This window comes from Mus pahari, chromosome 13 (assembly GCF_900095145.1).
Source record: "Mus pahari chromosome 13, PAHARI_EIJ_v1.1, whole genome shotgun sequence".
Classification (NCBI taxonomy): Eukaryota; Metazoa; Chordata; class Mammalia; order Rodentia; family Muridae; genus Mus; species Mus pahari.
The window spans coordinates 87,216,620-87,233,556 of record NC_034602.1 but is presented as its reverse complement, the minus strand read 5'-3'; the positions used below and the strand labels follow the sequence as shown (position 1 = coordinate 87,233,556).

The 16,937-nt window shown below is 40.2% G+C and overlaps 1 protein-coding gene across 2 annotated transcripts in view; it reads right to left on the bottom strand.

The window, feature by feature from the left end:
• Cfap299 (cilia and flagella associated protein 299) overlaps positions 1–16,937 on the bottom strand; it is a 476,454-nt gene that overhangs the window by 15,470 nt on the left and 444,047 nt on the right. For both annotated transcript variants that reach the window (XM_021210930.1, XM_021210929.1), the window contains one exon: positions 1,395–1,524. In XM_021210930.1, coding sequence (XP_021066589.1) covers positions 1,395–1,524 — 130 coding nt within the window. The remainder of the gene's footprint in view (positions 1–1,394; positions 1,525–16,937) is intronic.

Below are 16,937 nucleotides of genomic sequence, written 5' to 3'. Positions count from 1 at the left end.
AGCCCTGGCTGTCCTGGAACTCACTTTGTAGACCAGGCTGGCCTCAAACTCAGAAATCCGCCTGCCTCTGCCTCCTGAATGCTGGGATTAAAGGCGTGCGCCACCACACCCAGCAACACTTATTTCTTGTACAATTTCATTCATTCATTCTTTGGACCCTTAGTTATTGAGAAAGTTGCAAATGATAGAATCTTTATTAAGTCAAAATATATGAGGTTTTGCCTTTATAACTCTAAAAACTTTAAGAAAGGATTTAAATCATGACCTTCTATATTTTGCCCCTACCCCATGCGTATTACACAATTTCTATGCTTTTCATTCTTGTCTTTGGATTTTAGACTGATTTTGTAGTATGAATGAACAGCATCAACAACAAACTCAAGTCAAAAACAAAGGCAAAGAGAAAACCGCAAAAGCTAATCAACACCCTAACAACTCTAGCATGCAGCAACCTTACTCAAAGTTTTAATCCCCAGACATAGACGTGATAACCAAAGATGGGAGTTTGGCTTTTGACACTACATAACACCTAAACAGTGGTCCTTGGGAAACTCAAAGCACCAAAAGCTATGTCCTTAAAATATTTTAATGAAATATTTTCTAAAGTAACACTTAACAGATGTATTTACTTTTCAGTGGCTGTTAGTCTTGTGACAGAGTCTGTCTTTGGCCAAGCCTGGTCTAGAGTTCACTGTGTAACTCAAGCTGGCTTTACTTCATAGCAATCCTCTGCTTCAGTCTCCAAGCTGCTGAGATTATAGGTAAAAACCACCTTTACGGGCTTTGTAGCCATATATTTTTCAATTTTAGTCATATATACATAATACATCCATCCATCCATCCATCCATCCATCCATACATACATACATACATACATACACATACATACACACACACACACACACACACACACAGACACACACACACACACGGATAAGAATTCCAGCTACAAATAAACGATAAGACTCCTTCTCCACTAGTAATGTACCTCCAATGGAAAGACCTGACTCTCCAAGGATCAGAGCAGACTGTCTACATGCTCTCTAGTCTAATTCTGCTCTTAGCAGAGAGAAATCTTCCTACTTGGAAAGTCTGCTTCAATCCTGCCTAAACTTTTTATAATTTGCCATACTTTGGAGGAATGCTTGCCTGCCTATCTGCCCTCCCTCCCTCCCCCATCTCCCTCCCCACTTCCCCCTCTCTTCCCTTCTCCTTCTCATCTTCTCTTCTCTTTCTCTTTGAATGCCCATGTGTCAAAGCAGTTTTTCACCTCAAAGCTATAAAACAAACACAAAACTTCTAAACTATGAGAACGTTAAACATCTAAGCAATTTTTTGACTAGGTAGACATGCAACACATTTTGAAGAGATATATAAGTATAAATCATAATTACCTTTGGGTCCACATTGAGAATTTTTCTGTCCCTCTTATATTTAAAAAGTAAGCCTTCAGGGTTGTCAGCAATCACTTGATAATTTGGACTTGAATTGCAAACAGCAATATGACTGTCCCAGTTGTAAAAGCTATAAAAATAAACATTTATACGTAATTAGGATGTATAACCCGTTAAAACGAGAGGCACTTCAGAAAATACTTGGGGCAGTTGGCTCTCGAGGAGGGTAGCCGAGAAGAACACACCTGAGATGTGAATTCTAGCACAGAGATTATCCGGGGTTACTCTCCAGTCATTTGGATATGTACTTAGAATGGTTTTACATGATTTCCGGGTTTGGACACTGTAAGATTTAGGACTTATTCCAGTATTATATTCACAGGAAGTCAAGGAGAAAATTGATGCAATTTAAGATTATTTGTTCCTCTGCAGACTCTTTAGGGTATAAAGAGACTGTTTAGGGGAAGGAAGGGCAGACAAAGTCACCTCTTTCCATTCAAAACAAGTTCACATTGATTTATTCCTTCCAGCATCTCTATTTCAATTCATTTCCCAGGGAGTGGAGGAACTTACATTTGACTGGTTATCACGGGACAGGCATGTTTTGATGTATTCTAAGAGGGTATCCATATGAAGCTGCTCTCATTTCAGAGGCCAGGAGGCTGTGCAAGGTGGCTAGCACAGTCAAGGGCTTGAAAGTCCTGTGTCACATGGACAGCATTTCAGCTCAAAACTGAGTGTTCCAAAGCATGCACATGTGCTCTCAGCTCTTCAACTATTCTAGCATTTTATCTTTAAAAAACATTCTATGTAGGATTCCTAGAATTTTCCACAGGTGGCCTTTACTTGTCAAAGCTGAATGCATGCCGCCCATCCAGCTGAAAGCCTCAGTCCATGTTCTTTAATGAGTCTCCTTCCTAGCAAGGCATTTCTAATGTTATACTTGCTTTTAAAGCTGCAAGTATCGAGGTAAGTGATCACACACGCACGCACACACACACACACACACACACACACAAACACACACACACACACACACACACAATAGACCTTTCTAACTTGTAAGTATTTGTAGTCTGTGTTTTTCATTAAAGCAAGATTTATCTTGTATGAGTCCAGGTACAGTGTGGGCCAGAGCTGTAGTTACAGACGGGTAGTTGTGACCTGTGGGTGTTGGGAAGACAGTGTGGGCCAGAGCTGTAGTTACGGGTAGATGTGACCTGTCTGAGTGGGTGTTGGGAAGACAGTGTGGGCCAGAGCTGTAGTTATGGGTAGATGTGACCTGTCTGAGTGGGTGTTGGGAAGAGAAATAGGACCCTCTAGAAAAGAACTGCATGTTCTTTACTCTGGAGCCATCACTCCAGCTCGTGTTGTGTGCATTTGTAATTAGTTTTCTGGATTCTACCTCTGGGTCTCCTGGCTCATGCCTTTTTCTTCCTTCTGAAAGACATGATTCCATTGATTAGGTTCTCTCTGAATTGCTACATAGTTTAGGAGGCCTCTTATTACCTATCACCTTTGTGTTACTGTCCAAAAACGTAGTAACATACTGTGGCGGTCTGAATGAAAAAGGCCTGCATAAACTCGTAGGGAATGTCACGATTGGAGGTGTGGCCTTGCTGGAGTGGGTGTGGCCTTGTGGGAGGAAGTGGGTCACCTGGGATGAGCTCTGAGTAGGCTTCAAATGCTCATGCCAAGCCCAGGATCACTTTCTCTTCCTGCTGCCCAGAAGCGACTTGTCTAGAACCATGTCTATCTGCGTGTCACCATGCTTCCAGACATGATGGCCTACTAACCCGATGACCTGTAAGCCAGCCCCAGTCAGATGTTTTCCTTTATAGGAGTTTCCATGGTCTCGTCACAGCAATAGAAACCCCCAACTCAGACACCTCCCAACATTCAGAACTGATTGCACAGATCTTGTGCTTTTATTACCGGGAATGTAGATCGTGATGAGCGTGGCTATCCTTTCTGAGGTCAAGTGAGAAAATGGGGGCTTGCTAGCACCATGGTGCTTTAGTAAGTTCTTCAGAAATCAGCAGAATGACCTGGCTGGAAAGTAATATATGGATTTGGGCATTCCACCACTTTGCCCAACCTTCAATTCACACTCTAGAATGACACTAAAACTGATAGGCTCAGACTCCAGTACACAAGAGCAGCAGGGGGAAAGACTGAGTTCTGGGGACTTAGTGACAGAGGCACAGCAGAGTCTTGGCAACTCTTTCGACTCTGCATCCTTCCAAACTAGGATTTCTAATTCAGTTTCACCCAAAGAAGGGAGACGGTTTGACCTCATCTTATTGACTTTCGGTTACGAGATCGCTAGATTAGAATGGGGGACATGATGTGACTTTCAACTTGACATATGTGTCTAAATAATTATTTATGAGATAGAAAGATATAGATAATCCCAGCATGCCGCCTGAGTCATAGCCGTGCTCACGGTGGCATGGTTGATATCGTGCATTCCTATCTTGTTGCTCAGACTTCGGGTTAAGCCTTATGGAAACCCAGTCAGATTTTATTAAAAATACTCTTCATATAAAAAGTGAATTTGTGAAGTGCATGGTGCTTTTGATGAAACCCTTGTTTGTCGATACTTTTTCTTCCTAAGTGGCTTAATCTTTCTGACAATTCTCAAAGCTAATGCTTAGCTTTTAATAAAAAGAAATACTTAACAGCTGCTGGATCCTGCTGTAAGTCTACTGAATTATCTCAAATTTTCACCAATCCCAGAAAGCAGGGACACAATTTGTTACTTGTAGAACTAACAAGACAAAAACCCGCCGGGTTTTAAAAGTCCAACTGTTTGCTCACAAGCCCCACTTCGCCTCCTGAGCAGGCGTCACGCTTTACAAAGCTCTTCCACAGAAGATAGGCAGTTACTAACATACAGATGTTTAACTTCTTCATGGGCAACACCCTAGACTATAATCCAACTCTTTATCCCGAGCAACCATGTGATAGAGATTTAGCTAATGGGGCATGCGCAGAAGTCTCATTTGGCACTTTTCATCAGTACCTATACAAATGTCCATGGTTTTCTCTCCTTCCAACTAGCTGAAATGGAGATGACAGGAAACCGGGGCTGCAGACGTGTAGAGTTTTATTAAACACTAGGACTAAAGAAATGAGCTGCCTGGGAAGATATTAGGACAAATGGTTTTAGCATGGCCCCTATGTTTGAAAAATGCAAAAGAGAAGAAATCTTAGTTTATGGCGCCAATATAAATGTGGGTACTTGTTTAGCATGATTTGTGAGCTCATTCCTCCTCCACGCAATGGCCTATCATGCTTCTTTTCCCTTAAGACATTTAAAAGTGATAATGAGTATTGACAAGCTTTTCATTTTCTGCTCATGCCAATAAAAACATGGTTAGTCCAAATGTAGAATATTTAATGTTTGACAAATCAAGCTTGATGCCATTGTATCTTACAAAAGTAAAAATTCAACTAGTTTTCCTTCCTAGTTTTATATTGATAATTTGAGATTAACTGTATAGTCCGTTGCTCCATGATTTTGATCTCTATTACCAGTACATCTAATCCTTTCTGCCTACAACAATGCCTGGTGAAAAAACCAGCATGAATTAGTTGGTTGAATGACTTTGCTGGGAGGAATTAGAATCTCAGGTTATTCTTTGAAGTTTTATTGATTATCATTTTTCTATGCATTATTATTACAAACTGGTTACAGTCCTTGCTATGTCTTCAATACGGCATATATTATTTAAGGGTATATACTCTTATATGAATATTTATCTTGCATACAGTATTCTCAGATAAGTTTATTAGTTCTATTTTTTCTCACTTGATTCGCTGGGTCCCTGATGATGGCTATACTACCAACAATATGATATCCTTATTTCAACAGTGAGTCTCCTCAAGGTTTCAAATGTTCTTGAGTCAACAAGGAATCTAGAAAAAATAATTATGTAAGGTAAAAGGTACAAATTTATAGCTAAAATAATAAAGAATTAAATATCGTTAAATAATTAAATAATTTTCAAGTTTTGATGATTTTTATGTTTAATGTGTCTTTGCAACAGATTTAATATTTTTATTCACAAATATGTAGTGTAAAATTTGTTTTATTTTAAATTTAAACAAATCACATAATTTATTTTAAATTACAAATTATGCATTTTCTCCCCCCCTCTCCATCCTCCTATCCCTCCAAAGTCTTCTCTTCTTCTCTCCCTCTAAAACTCATGGCCTCTTTTGCCTCTTAGTATTATTGTTACATATGTTGTATATTTATAAATGCATATATAAACAGAACCTGCTGAGTCACTTTTGTGTCGCTTCTATGTATATGTCTTTAGGGATGACTACTTGGTAGCAGAAAACCAATTAGGGGGCCTCATCCTTAGGGAAGACAAATCAGACAATTTTCAGTTTGAAAAAAGATTTTTATGCCATTAATATCATTCTTATTCTTGGATCTGAAACATTATTTTTTCCAGATGAATTATTTAAGTTCATTTATTTTTCTTATAAAAACCTGAAATAAGAAAAAAATGCAATAATTTTACGTATCTGGTATCATTGTACTTGGGAGAAAAAAATAACAGTATATGTTTAGATGTTGAAGATAAAGGAGATTAAAAAATTGAAAACAACCCCCAGATATTTTTAGGCTCATAAGGTTTTAAATTAAAGATTAGATAACAAGGCACCCACATCAGGGCTCCAATTGTAACTCTAGCTTCACGGTCTCCCACACTCTCTTCTGGCCTCCATGGGCATCAGACATACACACGGTGCCCGACATACATGAAGCAAAATACCAACACAACAAACAAATGTCAATTAAAGCAAACTAAAATACTCTACAACAACAATAATTAGTATATAGTACATCCTTGTCAGGTCCTGTAGCTAATGTCTCTATGGAAAGAAAAAAGAGTTGTCTTGTGGATACAGTGATTTTACACGTAAAATCTTAGTCCCATATGTTCTTTCTGATCATAGGCACAAGCCCTCAGTAGTCATCCACGACCTTAGCACTCATCTCTCCTTGTCCTGGGGCCAAGTTAAAATAATTTAATTAAGTATCGAATAGGTTAGATTCTTATCTGCTCTGCAATTAAATGCAATATTGAAGTAGGTGAAATTTACAGTTAAATTTCCATACTTCTGGAATTTTGCAGCTTATATGCTCTGGGGTCTACTGGGCAATTGAGGATGAGGATTATCTGTGAATAAAGGAAGAAGAGTAAATGAGGGAGAAGGAGTCCTTCCCCAGCACTAGGTAGCAGCAGACATGTGAGGACTCCATGTAGGATTTGTAAAAGAGGCAAGAGAACAAGTATTCTTCATGCCCAAAGTCAGGGGCGAGGAGCATTGGCAGGGACAGCAAGGGCGCACAGTTAGCATTTCACATCACGTGCCAGGTTGTTAAGAAGGTGAAAGGCCATTTTGTGCTAAGAGACCACGGGAAAAGGCATGTGCACAAGAAGCATGGAAACACTGTTATGAACAACAAGCTTTAGTTATTTGGGCCATGATAAGACAAAAGAAAAGTTAGAGAAGATGATGCTCAGGACCAAGACCACTGCGGTCCTTATATGGTAAGTGAGGGACAACAGGCCTATTCCTAGGTCATGGCATTGGGATAGGATTGGAGTGATGAAGCAACTCGCTCAAGGTGTCAATTTGGAAAGAAGGATTTAGATGAAGTGTGGATAATTACATTGAGAGCTGGCCAAGACTGGTTCAGGCAATCCTGAATTATACACAAAGCTGGAATCAAAGGGCTGGACTTGAGAGGATTCTCACCAGGCACATGGATGGGCACACTGGCTATGTGAGTGGCGAGGACGGGAGTCTACATTTACTTTGATATTTCCATCTGAGTCTCTGGGAGGGGGAGTGCATGGATATAGAGCACAGAAGACGGAGCTGATTGTAGAAGGAGCTGTTTCAGTTCACTTCTGAACAGACTGAACTTTGAAATCCCTGGAAAACACCCAAGCAAATGAAAGCAGAGAGCTTGGCTTTTGTTGTTTCCTCGTCTCATTTCTGCCACTTCCTCCAAGCTAACACCTGGCACACTATAGATTCCAAATGCACATTAATGGCACACACACAGTGTATGAGTTTCGGGAGCTTTAATAAGTGCCTGTGATGAAATAATACATATGAAGCATCTGTGGTATCAATGCAAATGTTCAAAAGTGGGCGTGGCATAGCGGAGATATGCAGCCATGGATGACATTTGAGAACATAAACTTTATACGGAATAAAGAGGAAGCAGGGTAGCAAAATGTAGCAGTCTGACACAGAAATAACCTGAAATTAAGAAGAACCATTATAGATTTCTTACAGAAGAAAGAAAAGAGAGGTGGAGAGGCAGAGGAAATGTGAGTGTGGGAGAGAGGAAGGGAGGGAGAGGGGAAGATATATAAACAAGGACAATAGAGAGGGTAGAGGTCTCTGGTAGAGGAGTTGCCTGTTCAGCTGAGTCTCCAGCACCACAAAACCAAACAAAAACTAAACAAACACATCAACATATTCAATACTGAGAAATGGTTTATAAATTAGATGAAGTATGAACAGTCAGTAATATGGGCAGTTTGAGGGAGATAAGAGGGAGATCTTTGCAACGATGTAGTGGAAGAGAAGCCAGATAATAGAGAATTAAAGGGAAGATGAGGAAAGATTAGCGAAGAAGACTCATTTCTTAAGAGTGTGTGTGAAAGAAATAAGTACATAGGGGTAACACTTCACAGTGGTCTGAAGTTAATGAATGGGTTGATTTTTCTTAAGATGGAATTATATTGACTATGATTTCACAACAGAAAATGATTCTAGAGAAACTAGGGATCCAAACTGACAATAACCAAAAAAGTCCTTGTCATAGAAAATTTTATAGAAATATATAATCTCATGTTTAAAATTGCTATGCCATTTCTTTTTAAAAAGATTTTGTTCTTTTATTTGATATAATTACATCATCTCTCTTTTCCTTTTCCCCTCTTGGAGACTTATAGAAAGCCACAACCAATCAAAATTCAGAGTTGTGACACCCAGTCCGAATGGATGTATCTATAAAAACACTCCCAAACCTACAGGTCAAGGAACATTTCAGAAGATGAGGAAAAACAAAAAAAAAATAAAACAAAAAATAAAACCAGTAAGAGCCAGAGGCCAGGGGAGTTTGCTGTCGAGATTGCCCTTGTAACATCAGAAGCTATGCATTACTCTATACTCATAATCAGAACATTGTATATTTTTATTTCTATCCTTGCTACATAGATGAAAGAGCTGGAGTAGAAAGGGGATAATTAAAATTTCAGGTTCCGATATCTAGTGTATACTAGAGAAGCCTCAACCACAGGCTGTGGATTTAGCCAAGCGCTCCTTTTACACTCCGTCATCCGTTGGTAACTTAGTCGGTTCTTAGTAATTTGTATTAGTTTATCCACGTATTTCTTTTACCTTACTGGGTTCATGGCTCAACATTTTTCCTCTGATTCATGAAACACTTGCCAAGAACTACAATGTTCTCTTATCGCTGACTTGTTTTATACTGAAAATACTAGCTGTAGATGGATTCAAATATCTTCGTTCCCTGTGTCATTCCCATTAAAATTCCAATACAACTCTTCGCAGAATTAAAGGGGGAAAAAAAACAACAACAATCTTCACCTTCATGTAAGACAGTCCTGAATAATAAAGGATCTGCAGGAAGTGTCAGCACCCCAGCACTCAAGTTATACGATAGAGCTCTAACAAGAAAAATAATTAGCACTGGCATGAGACAGACCCATTGATCAACGGAATTGAATTGAAGATCTCACATATGTTCACACATCTATGGAGACTCCTCCCCCCTCCATTTTTTTTTCACAAAGAAGCCAAAATGCACAGTAGAGAAAAATCAGAGTCCTCAACAAATGGCACATGTCAAACTGGATGGCTGCATATAGAAGAATCCAAATAGACCTATACTTGTCACCCTGCACAAAAATCAACTCCAAGTAGATCAAAGACCTCAACATAAAACCCGATAGAAGAAAAAGTGAGGGATATCCTGGAACTCAGAGCAGAGGAAAAGATTTCTGAACAAGCACAGGCACTACGATCAACAATTCATGAGTGGGACCTCCTGAAACTGAAAAGCTTCTGAATGACAAGAGGCAGCATCATTTGGAGAAAGCAGAAGCCTATGGCAAGGGAAAATATCCTTACGAAGCACTTAGCTGAGAGAGAGCTGGTATTTAGAATACGCAAACAACAAAAGAAACTGAAGCTCGAGAAAACAAAAACCCAATTATAATGAGGAACAGAACTAAGCAGAAAGTTCTCCAAAGATGAAACAAAAATGCCGGAGAAACACTTAGAGAAATGGTCAACATTCTTATTCATTAGGGAAATGCAAATTAAGAATAGTTTGTTATTTCACCGTACACCATCAGAATGGCTACAATGAATACAGTAAATGACAGACCATGCTTGTGAGGGTGAAGATTAGGGGGAGCATCCATCCATTGCTGGCGAGAGAGTGAACATGAACAGCCACTATAAAACCTGGAAGGCTTCTATCAGGCCAAGGACACCACAAACTGGACAAAGCAGTAGCCTACAGAATGGGAAAAGATTTTTACAAACTCCACTTCTGAGACAGGAGAGGACTAACATTCAAAGTATGTACATAACTCAAGAAACTAGATGTTCAAAACGAAAATATCCATATTAAAAATGAGTCACCAATCTAAACATAGAATTCTCAATAGAGGAATCTCAAATGGCTGAGAAACACTTTTAAAAATGTTCAGTGTCCTTAGCTATCGGGGATAAACAAGTCAAAACGACTTTGGGATTCCATCTTACACCTGTAAGAATGGCTAAGATCAATCACACCAGCAACAGCTCATGGAGGCAAGAGGATGGAGCTCTGGGAACACTCTTCCATTGCTCGTGGCAGTTAGACTTGTACAGGCACTATGGAAATCGATATGGTGGTTCCTCAGAAAGTTAGGAATCCAGCTCTCTCAAGAGCCGGCTATATTACTCGTGGACAGATACTAAAGGACTCTCAACCTACCAGGAGGACGCTTACTCAACCATGCTCAATGAGGCTTTAATCATAATTGCCAGAAGTGGGAAACAACCTAGATGTCCCTTAACAGAAGAATGGATAAAGATAATATAGTACGTTTACACAATGGGGCACTACTCAGCTGTTAAAAAAAAATGGCATCCAGCATCTGGCTATTATAAATTAGGCTGCTATGAACATAGTGGAGCATGTGTCCTTATTACAGGTTGGAGCATCTTGTGGGTATATGCCCAGGAGAAGTATTGCTAGTTCTTCTGGCAGTACTATGTCCAATTTTCTGAGGAACCACCAGACTGAGTTCCAAGTGGTTGCACCAGCTTGCACTCCCACCAGCAATGGAGGAGTGTTCCTCTTTCTCCACATCCTCGCCAGCGTCTGCTGTCACCTGAATTTTTGATCTTAGCCATTCTNACTGGTGTGAGGTGGAATCTCAGGGTTGTTTTGATTTGCATTTCTTTGATGATTAAGGATGTTGAATATTTTTTCAGGTGCTTCTCATCCCTTCGGTATTCCTCAGTTGAGAATTCTTTGTTTAGCTCTGTACCCCAATTTTTAATAGGGTTATTTGATTTTCTGGAGTCCATCTTCTTGAGTTCCTTATATATGTTGGATAGTAGTCCCCTATCAGATTTAGGATTGGTAAACATCCTTTCCCAATCTGTTGGTGACCTTTTTTTCTTATTGACAGTGTCTTTTGCCTTACAGAAGCTTTGCAATTTTATGAGGTCCCATTTGTTGATTCTTGATCTTACACCACAAGCCATTGCTTTCTGTTCAGAAAATTTCCCGGTGCCCATATCTTCAAGGCTTTTCCCCACTTTCTCCTCTATAAGTTTCAGAGTCTCTGGTTTTATGTGGAGTTCCTTGATCCACTTAGACTTGAGCTTTGTACAAGGAGATAAGGATGGATCAATTTGCTTTCTTCCACATGCTAACTGCCAATTGACCAAGCACCATTTGTTGAAGATGCTGTCTTTTTTTCCACTGGATGGTTTTAGTTCCTTTGTCAAAGATCAAGTAACCACAAGTGTGTGGGTTCATTTCTGGGTCTACAATTCTAGAACCCAGATGTCTCTCAACAGAGAAATGGATACAGAAAATGTGTTACATTTACACAATGGAGTACTACTCAGCAATTAAAAACAATGAATTTATGAAATTCTTAGACAAATGGATGCATCTGGAGGATATCATCCTGAGTGAGGTAACCCAATCACAAAAGAACACACATGATATGCACTCACTGATAAGTGGATATTAGCCCAGAAACTTAGAGTACCCAAGATACAATTTGTAAAACACATGAAACTCAAGAAGAACAAAGACCAAAGTGTGGACACTTCACCCCTTCTTAGAATTGGGAACAAAACACCCATGGAAGGAGTTACAGAGACAAAATTCGGAGCTGAGATGGAAGGAAGGATCATCCAGAGACTGCCCCACCTGGGGATCCATCCTATATACAACCACCAAACCCAGACACTATTGCATATGCCAGCAAGATTTTGTTGACAGGACCCTGATATAGCTGTCTCTTGTGAGGCAATACCAGTGCCTGGCAAATATAGAAGTGGATGCTCACAGTCATCTATTGGATGGAACACAGGGCCCCTAAAGAAGGGGCTAGAGAAAGTTACCAAGGAGCTAAAGGAGTTGGCAACCCTATAGAAGGATCAACAATATGAACTAACCAGTACCCACAGAACTGTGTCTCTAGTTGCATAAGTAGCAGAGGATGGCCTAGTTGGCCAACATTGGGAGGAGAAGCCCTTGGTCTTGCGAAGATCATACGTCCCAGTATAGGGGAATGCCAGGGCCAGGAAGCATGAGTGGGTAGGTTGGGGAGCAGGGCAGGGGGGGTGTCATGGGGGACTTTGGGGATAACATTTGAAATGGAAATGAAGAAAATATCTAATAAAAAAGGAAGTGAAAAAAATGACATCACAGAATTTGCAGGTAAAGGGATAGAACATGGAACAAAAATCAGCTGAGAGTGGTAACTCAGACCCAGAAAGAGTAACATACTATGTGCTCACTTATAAGGGAATATTAGCCATTAGAAGAGGGATAACCAAGCTACAATCCACAGACCAGAGAAGTTAGTAGATAGGAAGGGCCCAGTGGAGACATAGGGATCTCCCTGGGAGGGAGAAATAGAATAGATTTCTTGTATGGGCAGACTGCGGGGGGGTGGGGTGTTTGGGGACAGGATCAAGGGTGGGATCAGGTGGGGGGAGAGATGGGATGGAGGGAGAGAGTTTGGAGAAAGACAGCTGAAACTAGGGGCGGGAGGGGGGGTGGATTTTGGGAGTGGTATGCCAAGCTAGTGCAGTGGGAACTTCCTGGAATTTATGAATGCGATCCTAATGAGGGTTCCCACTCATAGGGAATGCTGAGTCTCAAGTGGCCACCTCGTGTAGCCAGGCGCCACTTCCAGTGGTGGGACTAGGGTATATTTAATTGAGTTGTTGGCTAAGGGGTCCCATGGAAATCCCCAAACAATCTAGGCTGTTGCTCAGACAAAAACCTGCTTTCCAAAAACTGACAGCGGGTGCTGGGGTTGGAGTGGAGTGGGGGACTGAGCAGGTAGGGAGGGCATTGCCTAGGAGGAGTCGATCTGGAGCCTACATGAACCCCTCACCCACATGTTCCAGTCTGTTTGGTGTGGGAAGGTACTCTGTAGGCTACTGGAAAAGGAGCATGGACATTAATCCACCCACAAAACCCTTTACCTATTATCCGTCCTGCCTGCAAAATATGCTAGGGCAATGGTGGCACAAAACATGTGGGAGTCGCCAGCTGGGAGTCGCCAGCTAGTGTCTGATTTGACCTAAGGCCCACTCCATGGGAAGGACCCCATACCTGACATTGCTTGAGTAGCCAAAAACCAGAGACTAGATAGCCCAGAGACCTAGAGTAAGACCAAACACTATTGGTCTTAAATCATCAATAAAATAATTCCTAATGACATTCTGCTATACTCATAGATCAGTGCCTTATCCTGTCAACAACAGAGAGGTTTCCTCCAGCAGCAGATGGGAGCAGCGGCAGAGGCACACAACCAGACATTAGTTGGGAGAGAAAGTAAAAAATTACAGGCATCTCCATCAGATCCCTCCCCTGAGAGCTCAGGTAACTCTACAGAGTAGGGGGTGGAAGGATTGTAAGAGCCAGAGGGGATGGGGGACACCAGGAAATCAACTAAGCAGGGTGCCTATAAACTCACAGACTGAAACAGCAAGCACAGGGCCTATCCAGGTCTGCATCAGGTCCTCTGTGCACATAGTATAGGTATTAGCTTAGCACTTTTATGGGACTCCTGAATGTGAAAACGAGCAGGTCTCTGATTCTATTACCTGCTCCCTTTTCCTCTTGCTGGGTTGCCTTGCCCAGCTTCTTCGATTTGTTTCACCTTATTGTATTTATTTTATTTTGTCATTTGGTTGTTATTTCTTAGAAGCCTGTTCTTTTATGAGAGACAGAAAGGGAGAAGATCTGGAGCATATGTGGGGAGGGTTTGGGAGGAATAGAGGGAGGGGAAACTATAATTTGAATATGCTGTATAAGAAAAGAAAGCATTTTCAATAAAAGGAAAAAAAGAAAGCAAAACAAAAACAAAAGAGAAAATGTATATGGAAAGTTACTTCTATGGAAGCTCTCTAAAATACATATGACTACAAAAGGAATCTGTGGAATAATCACGTAATAGGGGTGACCATACCTCAACTCGATATCTTACGTCACCAGGTAAAACCTACAGTGTTAGAAATAAATGACATCTCATTGAGTTGTTGGACAAAAGGGCCCCATGGAAACTTAAACACCACAGGCTACTGACAAGAGTCATGATTGCTTTTCCTATTGAAGACAATGCTTATCTCTGCGTGTGTCCTTTCTGCAGTCCACGTACCCAAGGCTGGCCTTGACTTCTTCTTAAAGTTTATTTTATTCACCATCATTGAGTGTATCTGGTTATGTGTGTATGCACACACACCTCTGTAAGAGGACAACCGTGCCAGTCCGAGTGTGTCCCCTGGTGTATTGGTACTCTCCGGTCTTTACACAGGGTCTGGGGGTGAAATTCAAGTTGTCAGGAGTGCACAGCAAGTGCCTTCACCTGCGGAGCCATCTCATTACCCTAAAATTGTTTTATGTTTGTCTGTTTTTGTTTTGCTTTTTAAATTAATGAGTGTAGTTATACGGAGCTTTTGTAAGTGAGTTGGCATAAATTATGTATGTCTTTTTGATAAGTCAATTGGCAAGATAGTGAACGTTCTTGCAAGATTATCTGTTTATCATTTGTTATACACGATGAATCCTGATATCACGAGATATTCTGATGACAGCGCAGAGGAGGCCAGTTTTGGGTCACCAAGGATATCTAGAATATCTCATTTGCTTTCATTTTGTTTACTTTCTTCAAATGCTGTATTTGGGAAAATTATAAAAACATACAATGGGGCATGCCAATAAAGATTCTCAGAATTTTCGCATATAAATAAAAAATTAAAAAATACATCTACAGTGTGATCCAGCATTCTGACTTCAGATATATACAGCCATACAAATTACTTGAATTTAAGTAAAAAAAAATGGTGAACACATACAAGGAAATTTTGCTCTACCTGAAAAGAAGGAAATACTTGTAATTTGTGACAATATGATGTTGGGCATTTAATGCATCAACCCAGAAACACAAATACTTGTATGATCTTGTACGTATATGGATTTTGAAATGTTCAGCCTCAGAGAGTAGAGTAAAGCTTTCTGTGGAGAAGATCAAAGTACAGATAAACAAAGAAATCACAAGGATTTTTTTTTTTTTTACATCATGCAAGATAAACTCTAAGGTTTGGAGATCTTCGCATGGCATGATGTCTGCAGGGAACAAGACCGTTCTAGAGCTTTGCCATGTTCTTGTCACAACAGTAAAAAAGGGAAGGAAGACACAGAGTGTCTCTATGAGATAATGGGTTCTTAACTGGCTTGACTGTGGTGACTATTTCATAATATGTGAACATATTTCATAGTGGACATCTAAACTACATGATTGTACAATGCATGAAAGTCAGAAGATTCTTTAATCCCCCCTGGGGATATTTAAATGCCACACTGCTCTCTTTCCCCTCTCTGTGAGGACAGCCTGTAAGCTGGGTCACCTTATAATTTTATTTCCCCAAACTAGGATCTTTTGTGGGAATGAAATGAGCCGTGTGAACAGTGGTTCCAAGAGTGTGAGCGTACGTCCAGAGACTATCCCAGACCAAATAGCGATGTGTGGCCTCCACACCTCCAAACCATCTCAACGCTCTTGATTTAGAGTTGATTTATTCAATATTTATGAAAACTACTTCCAAACCTTTGCCATAGATTTGCCAAAATACGATAAAGATGTTTAAACAATGTTAAAATGTGTTTTCTTATGGCTAATCCTTTTTATTTTATTTTATTGCTGTGGAAAAATTATATTACATAGAACTGCAGTTGTGGTACAGAGACATAAAATTTAACCTAGAATAATAAATATTCCAGCTCTCCCTCCCTGTTTTAAAAATAATATCATGGTAGTAAAATATTTTATTATAAAACTCTTCTGAAATATCATATTCCATGAGAAAATATTTGTTTGATCAATTATTTTGCTTGGTAGGAACAAGAACTTTAAAGTTTAGTGCTCTTATATGAGTTAACTTGGTTCCTACTTATGGCTATATATTGTGTCTTTAATTTCAATCAGCTGTTTAATAAATGCATATTCCGGTTTGGAAAAATATAGGTTATTGGAAAAATCTACCCTAAATATTAGAAGAATAACTATGAACATGAAACGTTCCAGGGTTAAACACTCTCAGAAGGGCAGTTTACTTTAATCAATAAGACGCTGAGCATCAAGCCCTTGGCAAGGATGGTTCTGGCTATATAAGAGTGAAAGCAAACAGTTCTTATTCAAGGAATTCACACACTGTGAAGGAGTCAAATATAAACGAGTGAAGATTATACTACACTGTGAAAAAATTGTATTGGTTACCTGTAGAGCACAATAGTTAAAACTGATATTTTCTGGTCAAGATCCATTGCTAATGGGATTCGTTTTTTGTTGAAAATCCTCAGAAACCTACATTTTAGACAGAAAGGACGGTGGATGTTAGGTAAGGCCTAGGAAATGCACATCTGTAAGCACATCTGTAAGCAGCAGCATTAATGGGAGCAGTTTCCTCCAGGGTGAGGTGGAAGGTAGCCTCCTGTGAGCTGAATCATGTGCAAAGTCTGGTTCAGCTCCCTCCTGCTGTGCCAGCGTTTTTTTGACTGGGAGTATCTTGCTGTTGGTGTGCTCAGAATGAAGGCCACAGGGAAGTCTAGTGGGTTGACTTGTCTTTCATTTTTAAGGCAGAAAAAAAACAGGAAGAAGACTTCATTGCCAGGAAGCCACCATCCCAAATTCTCTCCCAGGTACACTGACAGGCAGACCTCTC